Genomic DNA, 21,922 nt, shown 5'->3' with positions numbered 1-21,922 from the left:
TGATACATTATAATAATTATACGCAATTTAGGAAATTTCCTTATTTGCGCATTTGTATCCTTGTGAAGAAGGATTAAGATTAAATATAATCTAATATATACCTTTTGACTTTTATCCCCATTTTTTAAAAGAATAAATTTAAAGTATGCAATATGCTCAATATTTATATACTTTTTTATATTTAAAATTTAATCCCTAATTTTTTATTTTTAAAAATTTAGTCTCTCTATTTTTAAATTTTAAAAGTTTAGGATCATTAAAATTATTTGACATAATTGTTAAAAATACCCTCAATGCTTATGGGCTTTTGGGTTTGAGCCCTTAACCTTCTTTTTTTACTGACACCCTCAACATTACAATTTTTTTAGAAATCAACCTAATTTTCACAGGATACAAGAGTTGATCGTCGGTGAAACAACAGGTCAACGAAGTAGCCTATGTGGTGTAACACCCCAAACCCGGCCTAAACGTTATGGCCAAATCTGACAATATCACATGATAGTGCTTTGCTTTTCGATAAATATGTCGTCACTAAATTCTCTTTTCTATTTAACCATTTTTTTCCATTATCTTATGTTAATTTCAAATCGTATAGTCCGCTTCCAAAACATTATTCATTAACAAATTGTTATTAAATTTCAAAACGTTGTTTTTTATTTCGGAAGCTTTTAAGCAGTTTGCGTATTCGTGGTATTTTTGATAAAAGATTAATTTCATGGTTAAGGGATTTAACTGGAAGCTTTGACAGAATTTCCATAACCAAAGCTTCTGGCAATTCAAATCTTGGCCTCTGCATCTTCCTCTTTTGATTTTCTTTTGTAATTGACTAAGAATAAACAAGAAAGCAAAATGGGAGTTGGTAGGTGTTATCTATGGTTCAAACCTTAACCATGAAGCAACGAAGCATAAAAGGTAAGCATTTGATACATTTTAGGCAAATTTCCTTATTTGCTGGTTTATCCATATCAAGAAGGATTAATAAGCTAAAACATAATATTTACCTTTTGATCTCTAACCAGTCCCATATTTACTGGCAAAAAGAAGATAAATTAGTTTTTTAAGAAAATCAGTGAAGTTTAATTTTTATACAAATAAATATTAAAAATATGATCATTGGTAGGAGAACACCAATAAAACTTAATAACTATTCAAAGAAATTATGTCACATTTGGCCTCTAGACTTTCGTAAAATAACTAATGTGTTATTTGTACTTTAAAAATATTTTAATGCGGTACTTAAATTATTGATATGTATTTTATTATAATACATGTATTTTTATAAAATGTTCAATGTGGGACTTATATTTTAAGAATGTCTAATGTGGTTAGGGGTGAGCAAGACTCGTTTTGACTCTAAAAAATAAAAAAAAATTTCAAATTTCGAATTAATCAAATCGAGTTTTTTGATTTTTTTGAGTCAACTCGAATAAATAATTCTAATTTTGAGTTCAAGTCGAGTTAAATTTTACAATTCAAATAACTCAAATAATAGATTGGTATAAATACACATTTGGTCCTTATATTTTTTAAAAGGAGCAAATTGGCCTCTCTTGACAAAAATTACAAAAAGAAAAAATATATTTATGAAAATTCTAAATTTTATATTTTTAAAAAATTATAAATTTTTAAAAAATTAAAAAATCTAAAGAATATAAAAAAATTAAAAATGCTAAAATAATAAATTTTGAGACTTAAATAAATTAATTAATAATTCAAGTTTATCATAATAAAATATTTTTTCTCTTATTTTGCTTGGTATAATTGCTTACACAAGGAAAGGAATTGACAAATCTTTTGATTTATGGGTTATGAATGGAGGAGTATGGACTAAACAAATTAATTTAGAGTTGAATCTATTCCTGAAGTTGTCAACCTATTGGGGTTTTGGAAAATGGTGAATTGTTTGACCCCTCCACCCAAGAGCTTAAGGTGCTTGGGATCAATACTTAACTGGATCATCATCGAGAGTTCATCTCCTTTTTTTGCTTATGTTGAGACCTCAGTTCCAATCAATGGAATACAAGAGCATGAGGATTATATAATATGTCAACTAGTTGGAGATGTATCAAATAAATACTGAATATGAAGAGAGCTATTCATCAAATAGGTGCTAAATATGATGATGGATAGGGAACTAGAACATAAATGTGTAAGACGTACTGAGTATTTTTCTCTTTATATGCAGTTTATATGGACTATAGTTACTTGTGAGCTTCTTAAACTCGTTGTTATTGTTTAGATTATATGTATGAGATGTTAGCCTTTTCCTGGTTTGTAGGTTTGGAGAATTGTGTTCTGACTTTTAAAACATTTCGTTACTTTAATTATGGTATTTCAGTTTTGGCTTGTTTTTAGTTGCTTGGAGTTCTAGCTGCAGATTTATGAATTATGGTGTCCTTTGATTAGCTTTCCAAGGCACAGCCGATTCAAGATGCAACTTCTCAGAGGATCGTTGTATCTTTCATATATTTAGACATGATGTCATCAGATTCCTTCATATAGCTAACATTACAATTGTATCTTTCGTATATTTAGATAGTTTTCGGTCACTTTCACTAAACCATTTGACAAATTTGCAAAGATATATTTCTTAAAAAAAAAATTTATAAACTAACTTAGAAAATGATTTACATGAAGATTGCAAAGATAATAAAATTGTTCATCTATTTATGTATGGAGGTTGCAGTTTACAAGTGTTGGTAATCGCAATATATACATTCAGAATATTTTCAATTACGGAAAATCTGATTGCTGCAGAAAATATTTTTAAAATATTTTTGGTTGAGGAAAATCCTTTGCTATTTTTTAAAATTGACACTGCTATTTTACCATTTTGCCTTTTAGAAACCTTTATAAATAAGAAGTCAGTCTCCTCATTTTACACTGAACACAACAAGAGAAAAATGAATTCTCTTTGTTCTCTAAATTTTGGTGCTCTGCGAAATTACACGAGGGGAAATTGGGTTTTAAACGAGACCACCTGTGACCCCTCCAATCTTTTTTGGAAATTGAACCTAGTGTAGTTTTGCCAATTTTCTTCCAGTTTAATTTCCGATCAAAGTTTCAACCGACTTATTTTGTTTTTTTTTTTTGGTTTCAATTCCTTTCAAGAAGAGCAATACCACTTGTGTTCCATCTTCTTTATTCGGGTGTACAAATATTGAAGTACTGTGTTAATCTTAGGAGGCGAAGTCCATTACACAATTACAATGATCGGGGCAAATTTTCTTCTAATGTAGTGGCTCTTCCACGACACAGTGATTGCTTTATTTATTTACACTCAGCTTGTTTTCTATCAACACTAACAGTTTTATTTTGCAGTAGTATATTTCGAACAATTTAGAAGCAAATTATACTACTGTTTAAACATAATCGTTTCCATTTCTTGCTACTGGGACCAATAAAGGCTCCTACAAGCAATCAATTTGAATGCACCTGAGTAGTACAAAAGTGTGCCTAAATAGTGTTGGGGTGGTTGCAACCTCCATCTGTGTTGGCTAGTAGGCCATTGCAATCAAGATGGGCTTGGAAGGCCTAACGAAATTGAGTTGAGATGGATTAAAGGTCCCTTGAGTTTGAATGGGTCCGAGGACCCTTGAGTTTGAGTTAGTCGGAGGTCCCTTGAAGTTGGGTTGGTCGGAGGACCATGAGCAAATCGTTGGATCCTTGTGTTTGGGATAGGGCTTACGATGCATTTATCCATGATAAGCTACTAATACATGAGATTTGTGGAGCTAGTTCAAGCATCACTAAGTTTTTAACTAAAGTAAACTGGAAGATTATCGACTTCGAGAGCTTGAATAAGAAAACTAGTGGGGGATGTCTTGTTTAGTCAACTTATGAGTTTGCATGAATAAGCTTAGAATCTAAAATTAAGATTGAGATCAACCTGGTCCGGTGGTGCTATATATGTTGCGATTAGCCAAGATGGCCACACGCAATAGGGTGACGATGGAGGGGTCGAGAGGGCCTAAGTTGGGAATGGCCAATGTGTCTAAATTTCCCAAGTTGAGAACTTTTTGTGTTGGTGTTGCAAGGGATGGTTTCCATAAACCACGTCCAGAGGGATGCATCTAACGATATGCCACAAGAGTGCGATTGGTGTCACATCCAGAGGGAATTTTTTTAGTATCAAAGATATGGTAATATTTAGTCGACAAAGGGTTATACCATTAAGGGTTCCTCAAGGTTGTAACTTGATCATTATGTGTTGTGGCATTGAGTCTGATTGTTCAATGGAGGAATGGGCATAGAAAACACTACACCAATGATTGAGATAAGACCTAGTTTGAGTTTATATCCACTGCACGTTGAATGAATCATAACCATGGGTTTTGAAGGCCCAAGATAGACTTGCAACTAAAATGTCAACTCGATGCAACAAGGTTACTAAAAGTGTGTCTTCATGTCGATGAAGGCATCAACATAGTAAATGGGGGAGTGTCATGGTCTGCAATTTACTATGTTAATTATCATGGTTGACCTTTCCCCAAATAGTCTTGATTGAAATTAAAGAACAATAATTTAAAAGTTGGAATTTGGAACTTTTCAGATACCCTACAGTCTTAAAGGGATGTTGTGATGCAAATTGGGTAACTGATAAAGTTAGCTTTATAAGTGGGTATGTCTTTACATTGGTTGGAGCAGCTATATCTTGGAAGTTTGCTTAAAAAACGTGTATTGCTCGCTCCACGATGGAATCAAAGTTTATAACTCTTGAATGAGTCAAGCAAGAGGCCGAGTGCCTTAAAAATCTACTTGCAGAGATTTCTTCATGGGAGAATAGAGTACTTGCTTTGGAGCACATGAGGTTTGAAAGGAACCTAGCTGATCCACTAACCAAAGGGTTAAGTAGGAAAATGGTTCTTTATTTTTCAAGGGGATAGGTTTTAAAGCCCAATAGTCGAGGAATTCATGGTAGATACCCAACTTATTTCTCTAAGTTCAATGCGGTCAAACAAAACCATGTAAACACTCATAATGTACATTCTACCTATCCTTGTGGTGAGCGATGTACATGCATAAGGTTGAGTTCTCACTCTTAATGAATTCATACCCCAAGATTTAGGTGGTCCTATTGCGACGGACTTGATGAATTCACTGACATGTGAAATTGAGTTTATTAGTCTTAATGAGATCATATTCTAGAGTTTAGGTGGTCCTATTGAGACGAACTTGATGAATTCGTCGAATTTGAAATTGAGAAGATAAGCTTAATAAATACTCTTAATGATTTCATAGTCCTGATTTGGGTGGTCTACATTGAGATAGACTTGATGAAATCACTTATGTAAGTGTGAAGGACTAGCCAAATTCTATGAAAAACATTGGACAGTCTTTCTAAAGCACTTACCAACATCTCGAGGTATATCGACTAAATTGTTAATCTATCGCGGAACTCAATTGAACCTGAGATTAGTAGTGTGTTATGAGTTTTCTGCTATTTTAACTAGTTTCAGATTCGTTAACTTGTTAAGAGAAGAATTACTCATTTCACTATGTATTAGAACTAATCTAACAAATACTACTACTTTAGCGACTAATTCCACTATTACATTTTAGCTTTTCTCTCCCAGAAGTACTTTTGACAACTTAATTACGTTTTCACCCCTCCAACACATGAAAAGCCCTCCCAACCCCCTCCCCCCGATACGTCACTGGTTCACAGTTGACATTCTCTCTTATTTGGACCAAGAATTTTAACCTCAAAATATAAAAATTCAATCTAATCCCTCTCTCTGGATTGATACCCTACAAATTCTTAGTCCAATTAATTAAAACAACCACAACTTCATGGTCAATTGAATTCTTTAAATTGGTTTTGGGATAATGTTTGAAAATTTAAAATAAATTGTAAAGGATTAAATAATTATATAGAGAGAGTGTTTAAATTAAATTAAGATTGCTAAAGGATGAGATGAATGAACACGAAAGCAAATCGTAAAGTTTGTCAAAGTCGCGAATTTGACTTAGGGCTAGAGACGTTCGGAAAGAAATTTGAATTTTGACACAACCTGAAACGAAATTGAATCCAAGTCAGATAAAAAATTAAAATAAATAACTAAAATAAAATAATAAATCAAAGATTAAGGAAACGAATAAAGAAAATAAATGGAAAGATAGAACGTGGCGTGTAGAAGTCCTTAGAAGCCTTGGAAACACAAAGAATACACAGCCCCCTTCAAGCGGCTCTAATTTCCCCTCCAAGATAGAAACCTTGGCAAGAAAAAGTTTGAAGATGATCCCCACAATCTAAAAAGATTGTTAAAACTCTTCTAAAAGAAACTCAAGAGAAATTCTTGAAAAGAAAAACCCAGAGAGAATTTATTAACTCAAAAGAGAAAAAGAATAATAATGAATTGAATGAATTGTGTACAATGCAAAGGCCTATATATAGGCTAGCTAAATAAATCTAAATAAAACTCTTAAGTATACTAGAACTCTAATTTAATCTAAATAAGAAGTAGTTTTAAACTAAATTTTCTTGTTAACATAAAACTCCTAAATAACTTTAAATAGTTAATAATTATCAAAATTTCGGAATAAAATAATAATAAAATAATAAGATCTGACAAATATAATATTGGGTTCATATATAATAAAAATCAAGTCTAAAACCCGAACCCAATATTATTGAAACTCGAATTAAAAGTCTGAAATCCGTAATTCCCGTCAAAATCTCATTTAGAAATTCTACTTGCGCAGTCTTCACTAAAATGGTCATAATATGAGCTCTCGAACTCAAAATCGAGTGATTCAAAATGTGTTTCGAAGCTAAGAAATAGATCTTCAAACACCATGAGACATCTCTACCCAGAAATGTCAAGATCCCATCCAAAAAGTCATCGGAAGTCTGCTGATTTTCTAAACCTGAAAATTGACAATTTTGATGATTAGAATCTAATAAATTTTACCCCATTCGTGCATATATCAAAGATGATACTAAAAAGTGTATTCACTACAATAAAAAATTTTCTCAAAAAAAGTATTTGATAAAAATGTACCGCTTCATATTGTTTTAAAATATTTCTAATTATGTCAAAAAAATATTTCTAATTAATATTATACCCTTTCTAACACTAACCATATCTCTTTAATAGTATTTTAACCCTAATTAGGGTTGATTAATTAAAAATTTTAATTTTAAAAATTAAATAATATTAGTAAAGCAAGGCTTACGATTTTGTTTGTTCAATTAGATTCATAAATTATAGTATAATGGGTTAGAGTTTAGAATTTTTAGAGTTAAAAATAGTAATGAAGTTAATTAATTTTATTTGAATGCTATTTTTTAGGATTATCTTGATTAAGTTAAATTTATATATATATATATATTACCTACCCGAAAAACCAGAACCCCATCAGCCCACAAAGAGGTGTGGGGTAAGATCGAAAAAAGACAATGTGGGCAAAAGATAGACTGGATTTTTATAAGCTAATGCTTAAACTGTGGATTAGATTCGTATGTATGGTTGTTTGAGATAGATGTTACACACAGAAACAAGGTGTAATTGATGACTTAATGGTCTGGAAACTCGAAAACGATGTTCTTAAATAGTAGGTATAGCGGCTGACACGTGACTTTTTCTCTAGTGCCATGTCCATTGTAATGGGTGGAATTATCAACTTGTTTGGGTATAAATTGTTGAGAAGTGTCGTCCTTTGAGTTCAAGTCGTAGACAAGTATAGCTGAATATTGCATTCAAGAAATGAAAACTAAAGTGAAGTACATGTGGGTTGTGGTGTTTGTTGTGAGTATGAGCATTGCAGGGCTCAACGGAGTGGATGCAACTCATGATTACTATGGTCCCTGTGGGAAACATGACATCGAGAAGGAGGCTCAGAAGCTGGCTCCATGTACATACGCAGCCAAATACCGGAGAGCTCCTGTTTCTGAGCGTTGCTGCGCTATAATAGAGAAAAAGCTCAACAATCCAGACTGCCTCTGCGCTATTCTGAAAACTCGTACCGCATAGATGCTGGGGTGAGGCCAGAAGTTGCCGTTACTATTCCAAAACGATGCAACATTGCTGTTCGTCCGGTCGGTCACAAGTGCGGAGGTGCGTTCAATTTTGCATGCTGCAGTTTTCATTACCTTGACTTTAGACATATAATGGTTTCATTCTGATGAAGCTATTGTTTGTTTATTTGTTGCAGGTTTCCCATTTGTTTAATCCTCAACACATCCAACAATCTAAGTATGGTGGATTCACTGTGACATCCATCTAGCATTTTAAGCTTAATAAAATCTGCAGTTTTACTTTTTATCTTTGAGCAAATAAGTAAAAGGTGCAGTTGTTTCTTTCAATAATACTAAATAAAATGTTACTATTTGTCTTTTGCAAATCATCCGGATATGAAAATTCATCTTCACTATTAACTACAACTATTCATCCCAAGGGTACCCGAAATTTGAGATAGTTTAAGTAAAAATATTAGATCTGAACAATAGGTTCAGGTAAAAAAGTTAAATTCGTTTAAAAAATAAGTTGGGCTCAAGCCCAATTCAGAATAACCCGTTTTTAAGTTTATAATATTTTATATTATGTTTTTTTATATATTATGTTTTTTATAACAAATTAAAAAAATAAATCTAGCTATACTAAATATATAATATTACTCTAATATAAACATTAAAATAATATTAAGATGACTATATAAAAATTTTTAATAAATAAAAATAAAATTATTAAATATTAAATTAAAATAATTTAAAAATAATATAGGTGGATCTAAAATGAAATTGGGTTTAAATTATTTTCCAAAATATTTCATATTTCGAATCAAGCTTAAACAAATATAAAATATGTTAATGTAATGCTTAAACCCAACCTATATCCAACTCAAACAAATAAACACCACCATTATTAACGAAAGTAATAATAGCATATCCTATGAATTTATAGTCATCGGTTTTAGAATCAAACCTTGATTGAGGAAATTGTTTTTATTTGCAGGTTTATCCTTGTGGGGGAAGGATAAAGGTGACTTCTAATCACCACCAAATTTACCTGCAAATAAGGAAATTTTCCTCAATCAATCAAACTTAATTACTAAAATATGATCTTTGATAGGAGGAGATTGAGATAATTTAATGTTTACTTAGGATTAACCAAAAATTGGTATTTAAATAATATTTTTTCATCTGGATACTTAGAAAAAAAATATTTAACTCGTAAATTAATACCCTAAGTATACTCTTTTCTTCAAGTAGATTTTTTTTTGTCACAAGTACTACGTAAATTTTATTTTTGAACAAGCGTAAATTAATTTATACTAAAAAAATCCAGTCAATAATAAACTATCATGCCATATAAAAAATTTTAAATAATTTTTTAATTCTTTTATTTTGTAACACCCCCAACCCGTATCCCTCGTCTGAACCGGGTTACGAAGCATTACCGAAGTTTACAGATCAAACAGATAGAAATTTCAAACATTTCATATCATCAAAACAAGTCATCAAAGCATCATTTTAATCCAAATTATAAACATATCAATTCCAAATCAATTTTGCCTAGTTCATGAGCACTTAAACATAGAATTAAATTCACATGCACCTATCTAGATTTAGTTTAATTTATCATGCCATAATATGGCTTCAAAAACAAACACATATTTATATGTATAAAACCAACCAAAATTAAACTTATAACCTCATTTACAATCAAACCACAAAAGAACTATTATTTAGACACCCTAGGTACATGCCGACACAAAGGATAAATATCACCACATTTGAGTTCGAGATCGTTGTTGGATGCTGAATCGGCGATCAAAAGTTAAGTACTTAACCTGCGCACGGGAAACAAAACCGTAAGCTGAGTATAAACTCAGCGGTATAAGAAATTACAAATATACAATTGAAATATAAACACATATTAATATTTAATTATTACAACCATATCATATTTCATTTGTTTCACAAATATCTCAATTCTCATACTTGCTATATAAATAGCTTTTCACAATTTATTTCACATTTCATTATACGATTGCAATATCCATTCCATAGTCATTTCATGAGTATATAACTCATATATTCCATATATTTGCAACATATTTCACGTTCTATTTTCAATTCACTATTTCACTTCCATTCCTCATACCATACCATTTCAATACCAATTATAAAACTTTATTATTCATTTACCCCTATTAACACGACTCGAACTCGAATGGATACACGAATCCAACCAAAACACACCAGTTTGGCACACAGTGCCTCATCGGATAATTTGAAGTAATAAATTGACACCCAGTGTCTCATAAGCTAAACCGAAGTAAATTGGCACCCAGTGCCTCATCGAATTAATCCAAAGTAGTAAATTGACACCCAGTGTCTCATCGACCCGAAGTCGAAGAAATCTCTGAACTATTCCAATCCTATTGCATGTCATCTATATCCGACTCAGCCCGATACAGTTAATGGGGTTTCAATTCACTTTTCAAATACAACCAATATTCAATTCAATTCAAATAATCAATATATATTCAATATATATACCAATTCAATCAATATAAATTTAATAAATTTATCACATACTAAATCAGTCCATTTCAACTGCAAAACACAATAATTCTCACCTCAACACTTACCATATACATTAAATTGAATTATAACAATTAACAACTAAATTTGGATTATAAAAATACAAACTAGAAATTCTGAGCTATTCCTCATCTACTTTATCTTTCCTCTTTTTAGTCTAGGATTCCGGCACGACGTTAGCTACAGAATTAAAACAATTAAAATTCATCAATACAATACAATTCAATTTCATATTGCATATTTTAATTTTTACTCAACATTTGTCTAAATTTCAATTTAGTCCCTAAACCGAGACTAATTTTATTTCTTCACAATCAATTTTATATTTTCATTCAATTTCCACTTTAAACTAGATTTAACTCTCTAATTTCACTTAAATATCTAAATTTTTAATTTTTTACAATTTAGTCCCTATTACTCAAAATTTACAATTTATTCTACAATTCAATTCTTTTTCACTTCTAACTTAAAAATTTGTCAATTTAGTCTCTAACACTAAAATTATTCAACATTAACAACATTTAAAAATTCAATAATTTTTTAAATTTTGACATGGGTCGGGTAGTATTTAGTACCGGGATTCTGAAAACATAAAAATTAAAAGAAAAATGGACTAAATTAACTAATCAATTGAGCTTTGAACAATTGAAACCCTTAGCTTTTCTTTCTCCTTTTCTTTCTTTCTTTTTTTTTCCTTTCTTTCTCCCTTCTGTTTCGTTTCACTTTCTATTTCTTTTTCTTTCATTTATTTGTTTTATTATACATTATTATATTATTATACTTAATACTTAAGTAAATATTATAATATATATTAACATAAAGTTTTATAATGATTTCACACAAAAAAATCTACCTTATCTGCCTCATAAAGAAACAATGGCATAATTGCTTCTTTATTCCTTTTAGTTTTTCTTTAATCTATAATTTAACTTTCACCCTATATGCAAGTTAGTCCTTATACCTAATTTACTTTTAATTCAAGTAAATTCACTTAACCGAAACCTAATTAACTACACAACTAGCTTCGTAAATATTTTTAATAAATATTTACGAGTCCAATTTAAGGGAATAGAGTCTCGGGAATGTACTTTTTTTTAATTTAGTTCTTTTTAATTAATTAACCATCGAAAAGTTAAAATTTCTTAACGAAACTTTAATATCACCTTAATGACACTCCGTAAATATTTATAAAAATATTTACAGCTCTGTTTATAAAAACAAGGTCCCAATACCTCATTTTCTAAAACCACTTGAACTTAATAAATCACTTATATAACATAAATTATCAAATCAAAAACATTTTTAAAAATCACATTTAACTTGTAAATATTAAATAATAATATTTATGAACTTACTCGTCGAATTTGGTGGCCCCGAAACTACTGTTTCCAACACCACTAAAAAAACGGGTTGTTGCATATTTCATTTTTTTTTTACATTCTCTAGCTCTCTTTACTTTTTTAAATGCTCGACCGGTTAAAATCATGTTTTCAGAACCAAACTAGATCAGGGTACTGGTCCAAAGATAGGGATTGAATTGAGTGATTCATAAACTGATACAAACAAGTTGAATCTGACTAAAAAAATGTTGAATTGGTTTTCTCTATTTTTAAATATATATTTATTATTTTTATGAATATGTAGTAATTTATTTAATCAAACCAAACAAACGATCAAATAAAAAACTAACAATTTGATTGGATCCTCAATTAATTCGATTATGAAAATATTGATCAAAACCATATAATCCATATATACAACTATTCCAATTTTGGCTACTTCAATATGTATAGCATGCAAATATACCTAAGGAATTTAAGCAAAAAAAAAAGTAAAAAGATCTCAATGGTCCCTCTCAATTTTGATATTTAGCAAATTGATCTCTCTAAAAAAAAAAGAAGATTTAGTCATTGTCAATTTCGAAGGTAAGTAAGAGAACTAATCATAGCATTCACCATTTCAATAAATTTATCTTACTTTTGATTGATATAATAAAAAATGTAACCCTCAACATTTACAAATTTTTCCATTTTGACCTTAATTTTTAAAATATAAACAAATTTAGCCCTCATTGGAAATAAATAAATTTAAATTCAAGACAAAATTAATAGAATTTGTAAATATTGAAGGTTAAATGGATTTATTGCTTTCATTCCTTGCATTGATTTTAGGGGCCCTACACTTAGATGGCAAGAAATAGGGGTGAGCATTCGGTCGAATCGAATCAAAAATTTTTGAGTTAATCTAGTTTTCGAATCTTATTTTATCATCCTAACTTTATTTGAAGTTTTCTCGAATCGAGTCGAGTGAGATGAATTCGAATCGAATCGAATCGAATATATTTGTTCGAGTTAAATTTTAAAAAATAATTTTGGGTCCTTGTAACCACTATCACCCTTCGTAATAAAATTTTTCCACCTTAATCAATTTTTTTATTAACTTTCATCACCTCATGATTTATTTATTAATTTTTTATATACTGGTTAGCTTCTTTGCTTGCTTAGTTGTTTCAATTATCTTCAGATTCTTGTCATTATGTATTTTGGAATTAAAAAATATATTAAATGTAAAAATATGATTTTTTAATAAAAGTTATTTTAAAAATGAAATGTGAAATTGATACCAATATAAAATTTTAACACGAATATTTTATGGCATAGTTAATAATTCAATTTTAATATAAATATTCAATATGACTAAACAATTCAATAATATAAATAATATAAAATGTGAAATTTAATTTAATAATATAAATAGTAGATATAAATAAAATTATTACTATTTATGTTTAGTGAGTTTTTTTTGGATAATTTTGATTTTTTATTTGAGAGTAAAGGGTGAGAAGTAAAAGTTTAGGGGGAAAATAAAAAATTTTGGGGAATAAAAGTTTGAGGGAAAGTAAATAGTGGGGAGTAAAATTTTGGAGGGAAAATATTAAAAAAGAAATTGGAGGGGGGAGGGTCTGGGGTAGATGAGAGGTGGGATGGGAAATGAATAAAAGTTTTAGGGGAAAAGTGGGAGGGAGTAAAAATTTTGGGGGAAAATAAAAGGTTTTGAGGGTTTTGGGGAGTAAAATTTTGAGAAAAAGTAAATGAGAGTAAAATTTTGGAGGGAAATGGATTTTGGGTAGATTGGGGGGTTGGGAGGGGAGGGGAGGGGAGTAAAAGTTTTGGGGGGAAAGTGGGAAAAAGTAAAAGTTTTGAGGGAAAAGTAAAAAACTCAACTCGATTCGAACTCGAAATTTGAAAAAAAATTTGAGTTGATTCAAATAACTCGATTAACTCGAATAACTCGATTCGTTTAACTCGAAATTTGAAAAAAAAATCAATTTTTTTGAGTCAAATCGAGTTTTGCTCACCCCTAGCAAGAAATGTTGAGACCAGCTTAAAGGATATTGCTACTACTATTCTCAAGCAAATTGGAAGTGATTAAATAACAAGGAAACCACAATACATAAACCTGCAACTAAAAACAAACCAAAACTGAACTACCATAATTCTCCAAACCCACAAACTAGGCAAAGGCTAACAACAATATTATTTTTTTGGTGAATTATAAGAGTTGGGCAAAGTCCTAACAGTAACACGACTAGCACGATTCGAACTTAGGTCACACTTGAGACAGTAAACACCCTGACCATCAGGCCAACGAACAAGGTTTAGGCTAACAACAATATTAAGAAGCTAACAAGTAACCATATTCCACATGAAGTGCATATCAAGAGAAAAAAATGCTCCTTATCCACCTACATATTCAGTATTTGTTTAATGCCTATTCCTCTCCTATTGGTTGACGTATTATATGTTCATCATGTTCTTGTCTTCTATTAATTGGAACCAGGCTCTCAACATAAGCAAAAAAGGATATGCAATGTGCGTAAGCATTTAGACAAGTATCTATCCTAAGCTCCTTAAGCTCTTGGGTGGAGAGGTCAAGCAGGACTATTTCATTATTTGTGCTTGTAAGAAACAATTCACGGTTTTCCAAAACTCTAATGGGTGGCTAACTTCAGGAACAGATTCTATGCTGAATTGTTTAGTCTATGCTTCTCCATTCATAACCCAGAAATGAAAATACTTCTCAGGTGTTGTCCATGGTTCTATCGCTATGTATGTGCTTGGGTAAACAACAGCACCAAGCGATCCATTGAAAACCAATAACTTAACATGGTGTGGGTCTTCTGTATAACACCCAACAAATTCTAACATTAGTAAAATGGAAAACTTCTCATTAGCTATGTCAAATGAAACAATCCCTCATCATTATTTTCCAATAAAAAATCCATCAAAGTAAGTACCCCACTTTAGTGGTAGGGGAATATCAAATTTGGGTAAGGAAATTTCTTTCCAAGAATCACTTTTGAGTGAATATAACTCAATTTGGCTCGCAAAATGAAAATCTAAAATTTCTTGTTCACTATCAAAATTAAGAGTAACAAATTGTATGAATTTGTAGTTATCAGTTTTGGAATCAAATCCGAAAGTGGCAGCATCATACATGACATGTTGTAAAGTAAGGTAACAACGGGAAAGAGGACATCAGACTAAGGGTGGAAGAAGGATTACATCAGACTAAGGGTGGAAGAAGGATTTTAAACTCATTGGTTGATGGGTTCAAAAAAGAAGGGTGTGGGAGTAATGATGGAGGATGGATTTTAAACTCTCTGGTTACTAAAAGTGTGTCTTCATGTCGATGAAGGCATCAACATAGTAAATGGGGGAGTGTCATGGTCTACAATTTACTATGATAATTATCAAGGTTGAGCTTTCCCTAAATGGTCTTGAGTGAAATTAAAGTACAATAATTTAGAAGTTGGAATTTGGAAATTTTCAGATGCCCTACAGTCTTAGAGGGATGTTGTGATGCAAACTGGGTAACGATACTGTTAACTTTATAAGTGGGTATGTCTTTACTTTGGGTGGAGTAGCTATATCTTGGAAGTTTGCTAAAAAGATGTGTATTACTCGCTCCGCAATGGAATCAGAGTTTATAACTCTAGAATGAGTCAAGCAAGAGGTCGAGTGCCTTAAGAATCTGCTTGTAGAGATTTCTTCATGGGAGAATGGAGTACTTGCTTTAGAGTATGTGAGGTTTGAAAGGAACCTAGCTGATCCACTAACCAAAGGGTTAAGTAGGAAAATGGTTCTTGATTCTTCAAGAGGGATAGGTCTTAAAGCCCAATGGTTGAGGAATTCATGGTGGATACCCAAATTAGTTCTCTAAGTTCAATGTGGCGAAACAAAACCATGGAAAGACTCATAATGTACATTCTACTTATCCCTGTGGCAAACGATGTACATGCATAAGGTTGAGTTCTCACTTTTAACGAATTCATACCCTAGGATTTGGATGGTCCTATTGCGACGGACTTGATGAATTCACCGACATGTGAAGTTGAGTTTATTAGTCTTAATGAGATCATATTCCAGAGTTTGGGTGGTCCTATTGAGACGGACCTGATGAATTCATCGAATTTGAATTTGAGAAGATGAGCTTAACAAATGCTCTTAAATATTTTATAATCCTGATTCGAGTGGCCTATATTGAGATAGACTTGATGAAATCACCTACGTAAGTGTGAAGGACTAGCCACCTTCTATGAAAAACATTAGGCAGTCTTTCTAGAGCACTTACCAGCATCCCAAGGTATATTGGCTAAATTGTTAATCTATCGCGGAACTCAATTGAACCTGAGATTAGTCGTGTGTTATGAGTTTACTGCTATTTTAATGAGTTCCAGATTTGTTCACTTGTTAAGAGAAGAATTACTCATTTCACTTTGTATTAGTACTAATCTAACAAATACTACTACTTAAGCAGCTAATTTTGCTATTACTTTTTAGCTTTTCTCTCCCAGAAGTATTTTTGACAGCTTAATTACGTTTTCACCCCTCCAACACATGAAAAGTCCTGCCATCCTCCCCCCCCGATATGTCACTGGTTCACTGTTGACATTCTCTCTTATTTGGACGAAGAACTCTAACCTCAAAATATAAAAATTCAGTCTAATCCCTCTATCTAGATTGGTACCCAACAAATTATCAGTCCAATGAATTAAATTTAAACAACCACAACTTCATGGTCAATTGAATTCTTTAAATAAACCCTGGGATAATGTTTGAAACTATAAAATAACTTGTAAAGGATTAAATAATTATATAGAGATACTAAAAAATGTATTTAATACAGTAAAAATTTCTCAAAAAAAATATTCAATACAAATGTACCGCCTGATATTATTTTAAAATATTTCTAATTATGTCAAAAAAATATTTCTAATTAATATTATACCCTTTCTAATACTAGTCATATCTCTTTAATAGTATTTTAACCCTAATTAGTGATGATTAATTAAATAAATTTAATGTTAACAAGTAAATAAAATTAATAAATAATAATAGTAAAGCAAGGCTTACGATTTTGTTTGTTCAATTAAGTATAATGGGTTAGAATTTAGCATTTTAAAATTTTATGATTTTGGAAAAAGGGTTAAATTAAGATTTAGGGTCTAAATTGGTTTAAGATTATAGGTTGAAGGATTTAGAATTTTATAAAATAGATTAATTTTAGAGTTAAAAATAGTAATAAAGTTTATTAATTTTATTTTAATGCTATGATTATCTTAATCCAAGTTAAATTTATATAATATATATTACCTACCAGAAAACCAGAACCCCATCAGCCCACAAAGATGGTGTGGGGTAAAATCGAAAAAAGTCAATGTGGGCAAATGATAGACTCGGTTTTTATAAGCTAATGCTTACACTGTGGATCAGTTTCATATATATGGTTGTTTGAGAAGGATGTAATACACAGAAACAAGGTGTAATTGATGACTTAATGGTCTGGTAACTCGAAAACGATGTTCTTAAATAGTAGGTATAGCAGCTGACATGACTTTTTCTCTAGTTCCATCTCCATTGTAATATGTGGAATTCATCTACTTGTTTGGGTATAAATTGTTGAGAAGTGTCTTCCTTTGAGTTCAAGTTGTAGACAAGTATAGCTGAATATTGCATTCAAGAAATGGAAACTCAAGTGAAGTACATGTGGGTTGTGGTGTTTGCTGTGAGTATGAGCATTGCAGGGCTCAACAGAGTGGAAGCAACTCATGATTACTATGGTCCCTGTGGGAAACATGACATCGAGAAGGAAGCTCAGAAGCTGGCTCCATGTACATACGCTGCAAAATACTGGAGAGCTCCGGTTTCTGAGCGTTGCTGTGCTATAATAGAGAAAAAGCTCAGCAATCCAGGCTGCCTCTGCGCTATTCTGAAAACTCGTACCGCATACGATGCTGGGGTGAGGCCAGAAGTTGCCGTCACCATTCCAAAACGCTGCAACATTGCTGTTCGTCCGGTCGGTCACAAGTGCGGAGGTACGTTCAATTTTGCATGCTGCAGTTTTCATTACCTTGACTTTAGACATATAATGGTTTCATTCTGATGAAGCTATTGTTTGTTTATTTGTTGCAGGTTTCCCGTTTGTTTAATCCTCAACACATCCAACAATCTAAGTATGGTGGATTCACTGTGACATCCATCTAGCATTTTAAGCTTAATAAAATCTGCAGTTTTACTTTTTATCTTTGAGCAAATAAGTAAAAGGTGCAGTTGTTTCTTTCAATAATACTAAATAAAATGTTACTATTTGTCTTTCGCAAATCATCCGGATATGAAAATTCATCTTCACTATTAACTACAACTATTCATCCCAAGGCTACCCGAAGTTTAAGATAGTTTAAGTAAAAATATTAAATCCGAAAATTAAGTTCAGATAAAAAAATTAGATTCGTTTAAAAAATAAGTCGGGCTCAAGCCCAGCCCAGTCTAACCCTTTTAAGTTTATAATATTTTATATTATGTTATTTTTATATATTATGTATTTTATAATAAATTAAAAAAATAAATATATACTAAATATATAATATTACTCTAATATAAATATTAAAATAATATTAAGATGACTATATAAAAATTTTCAATAAATAAAAATAAAATTATTAAATATTAAATTAAAATAATTTAAAAATAATATGAGTGGATCTAAAATGAAATTGGGTTAAATTGTTTTTCAAAATATTTAGACTTATATTTCAAATCAGACTTAAACAAATATAAAATATGTTAATATAATACTTAACCCGAACTATATCCAACTCAAACCAATGAGCACCTCCATTATTAACGAAAGTAATAATAACATATCGTATGAATTTATAGTCATCGGTTTTAGAATCAAACCCGATGATTGATTGAGGAAATTGTTTTTATTTGCAGGTTTATCCTTGTGGGGGAAGGATAAAGGTGACTTCTAATCACCACCAAATTTACCTGCAAATAAGGACATTTTCCTCAATCAATCAAACTTAATTACTAAAATATGATCTTTGATAGGAGGAGATTGAGATCACTTAATATTTACTTAGGATTAACCAAAAATTGGTATTTAAATAATATTTTTCATCTCGATACTTAAAAAAAATATTTAACTCGTAAATTAATACCTTAACTTTTCTTTAAGTTAATATTTTTTTTGTCACAAATACAACGTAAATCTTTTCTTTAACAAGCGTAAACTAAATTATACTAAAAAATTTTGGTCAATAATAAAGGGGTTTTTACTAAAATATTATAAAAAATAAAAAAATACCAAAATATTATACTTTTCTTTTTATTTACGAAAATAATAGAAAAAAAACACTTTGGAGGAGGGTATCCCATAGGTGGCACCAAAGGTGCCTTTCCCATAGGCGGCACAGGACTAAAATGTAATGATCTAAAGTTTTAAGGACCTGATGTGCAAATTTATCATTTTAAATTTTGAAACTAAATTGGTGCCGCCTGTGCGTGTAGCGGCACTAAAGTTGAAACGTGGCTAATTGCCTTCTAAGCCCTCCTTATTTATTTTTTTTTTATTCCCCTTCAACTCACTTTTTTATTTAATAAACAAGCCATCAACCTATTTTTGTAGTTAAATAAGCTCTTAATCTATTATTTTTACTCATAAAAGTCTTTTATTTTATTATTAAAGTAAATATATTTTACCTAAAGTAAAGCTATTTAAAAAAGTATAAACTAATTCGCATTTTATGTTTATGTGAATTTGATGAGAATAATTTATTAAATAAAAAAACTTACTAAATTTGATGAGAATAGTTTATAATTATAATTTATTTTTTCTATTTGGGTTACATTTATGGGTGATGTATTTCTATTAATTTTTTAATTAAATCTAATATTAGTTAAGTGATAATTAAGATATTTAGAATTTTAATTAAGTAATAACTCTACTTTACTTTAATAAAAGTAGCATCGTCAAATTTTTTAACTAATAATAATAAATTATAATTATAATTATCATAATTTTTTTGTCTGTTTCCTATAATTTATGCTTAGAGTTCTATTTAAATAACAATTCTATTTTAAAATTAGCACAATATTTTTAATAATAATTACAGTTTAAATTATAATTATTTTGAAATATATAATTCTCACAACTTCTATTAAATTATAATTATTTTTAAATTTATAAACAGTATTTATATATAAAAATATTTTTATTTAATTAAAAAACTTGAATTCTTATTATTTTAAATTCATCCAACTATATTCAATGATTTTATAGATTTATAGTTTTATTAATTAATATTTTTTTTAAGTAGAGCCTTTATAATATATGACCAAATTAATTAATTTCACATTAATATATTATTATTTTAATTAATCTTACTTTTTATTATTATATAATAATATTAATAAATTATTATTCTAATGTAGTTTAGTAATATAATTAACAATAAAGGATATTTTTGTCAGTTCAAAGTTTTTTCAAGACTCGTGCTTTTATATATATTATAGATAGATATTTTTATGATTTTTATCGGAGATATGAAAGATTAAATCACAGCCTGTCATATTTCGTCATCTAATTGGTCCGTTAATTGATTTTAATGGTTAATGTAACGAAATGTGAAAATTATTAATGTAAGAGCTTAATTAATTTTTCAGGTTAATGATAAGGGCTCAACTGGGTTCAAATTAAGTCAAGGGGCTTAGTAACTTTTTTTGGTTTTTTCTTAAGGGACTATTATAGCTATAAGTCTTTGATAAACATAATTTTTTTATTCAATAAACTATTCTCATCAAATTCACATAAACATAAAATGCGAATTAGTTTATATTTTTTAAATAGCTTTACTTTAGGTAAAATATATTTACTTTAATAATAAAATAAAGAGCTTTTATGAGTAAAAATCATAGATTAAGAGCTTATTTAACTACAAAAATAGGTTGAGGGTAGAGGTGCTCATGGGCCGGGCGGCCCGGCCCGGCCCGACGGCCCGCCTGAAATATGGGAGGGTTTGGGTAAAAATATAGGCCCGAAATATGGACTTGGGAAAAAACGAGGCCCGATTAAAAAACGGGCCGGGCCTCGGGCACCACTTTTTTGGCCCGGGCCCGGCCCGGCCCGAATAATAAATATTTTTATTTTTATTTTATTTTTTAATTTTAAAATACTTTTAAAATACTTTTTTTTTTAATTTTTTTAATTTTAAAATATTTTTAAAATATTTTTAAAATACTTTTTTAATTTTTGTTTTAATTTTTTAAATAAATTTTTTATATTTATTTAAAAAAACGGGCCGGGCCGGGCCGGGCCCGGGCTTATGAATTTTTTCTCGGGCCGGGTCTGGGCAAAATTCTAGGCCCATATTTCGGGCCGGGCCCGGGCCTAGGACCCGGGTCGAAATTTTTTTCTGGGCCTGGCCCGGCCCATGAGCACCTCTAGTTGAGGGCTTGTTTATTAAATAAAAAAGTGAGTTGAAGGGGAATAAAAAGAAAATAATAAATAAGGAGGGCTTAGAAGGCAATTAGTCACGTTTCAACTTTAGTGCCGCCACACCCACAGGCGGCACCAATTTACTTTCAAAATTCAAAATGTTAAATTTTCATATCAGGTCCTTAAAACTTTAGATCATTACATTTTAGTCCTGTGCCGCCTAAGGGATACCCTCCTCCAGGGTGTTTTTTTTTTGTATTATTTTCGTAAATAAAAAAGTATAATATTTTGGTAATTTTTTAATTTTTTATAATATTTTAGTAAAAATCCCAATAATAAACTATCATGCCATATAAATTTTTTAAAATAATTTTTTAATTCTTTTATTTCATTTTTTTTTACATTCTCTATCTCCCTTTACTTTTTTACATGCTCGATCCAGTAGGATTGAAAAAATTCTTTCATCAGTTAAAATCATATTTTCAAAACTAAACTTGAACAGGGTACTAGTCCAAAGATAGGGATTGAATTGATTGATTCATAAGTTGATAGAAACAAGTTGAATCTGGCTAAAACAACATGTTGAAT

At 30.3% G+C, this 21,922-nt stretch overlaps 1 protein-coding gene and 1 long non-coding RNA gene across 2 annotated transcripts; both read left to right on the top strand.

The window, feature by feature from the left end:
• The first annotated feature begins 7,686 nt into the window (after positions 1-7,686).
• Positions 7,687-8,346, top strand: LOC107935436 (uncharacterized). Its single transcript, XR_005919954.1, has 2 exons — positions 7,687-8,060; positions 8,158-8,346. It is a non-coding gene; the product is annotated as an uncharacterized lncRNA (long non-coding RNA).
• Positions 8,347-17,427: 9,081 nt separating this feature from the next.
• LOC107935458 (uncharacterized) lies at positions 17,428-18,188 on the top strand. The gene is made up of 2 exons (XM_016868063.2): positions 17,428-17,930; positions 18,028-18,188. Exons 1-2 carry the CDS (start codon positions 17,579-17,581, stop codon positions 18,042-18,044), a joined length of 369 nt encoding a protein of 122 aa, XP_016723552.2. The 5' UTR covers positions 17,428-17,578; the 3' UTR covers positions 18,045-18,188.
• Positions 18,189-21,922: the final 3,734 nt, after the last annotated feature.

The sequence above is a fragment of the Gossypium hirsutum genome, chromosome D10 (genome assembly GCF_007990345.1).
Source record: "Gossypium hirsutum isolate 1008001.06 chromosome D10, Gossypium_hirsutum_v2.1, whole genome shotgun sequence".
Taxonomy (NCBI): Eukaryota; Viridiplantae; Streptophyta; class Magnoliopsida; order Malvales; family Malvaceae; genus Gossypium; species Gossypium hirsutum.
Note: the sequence above shows the minus strand (reverse complement) of the source record. Positions and strands in the feature narration are given on the sequence as shown.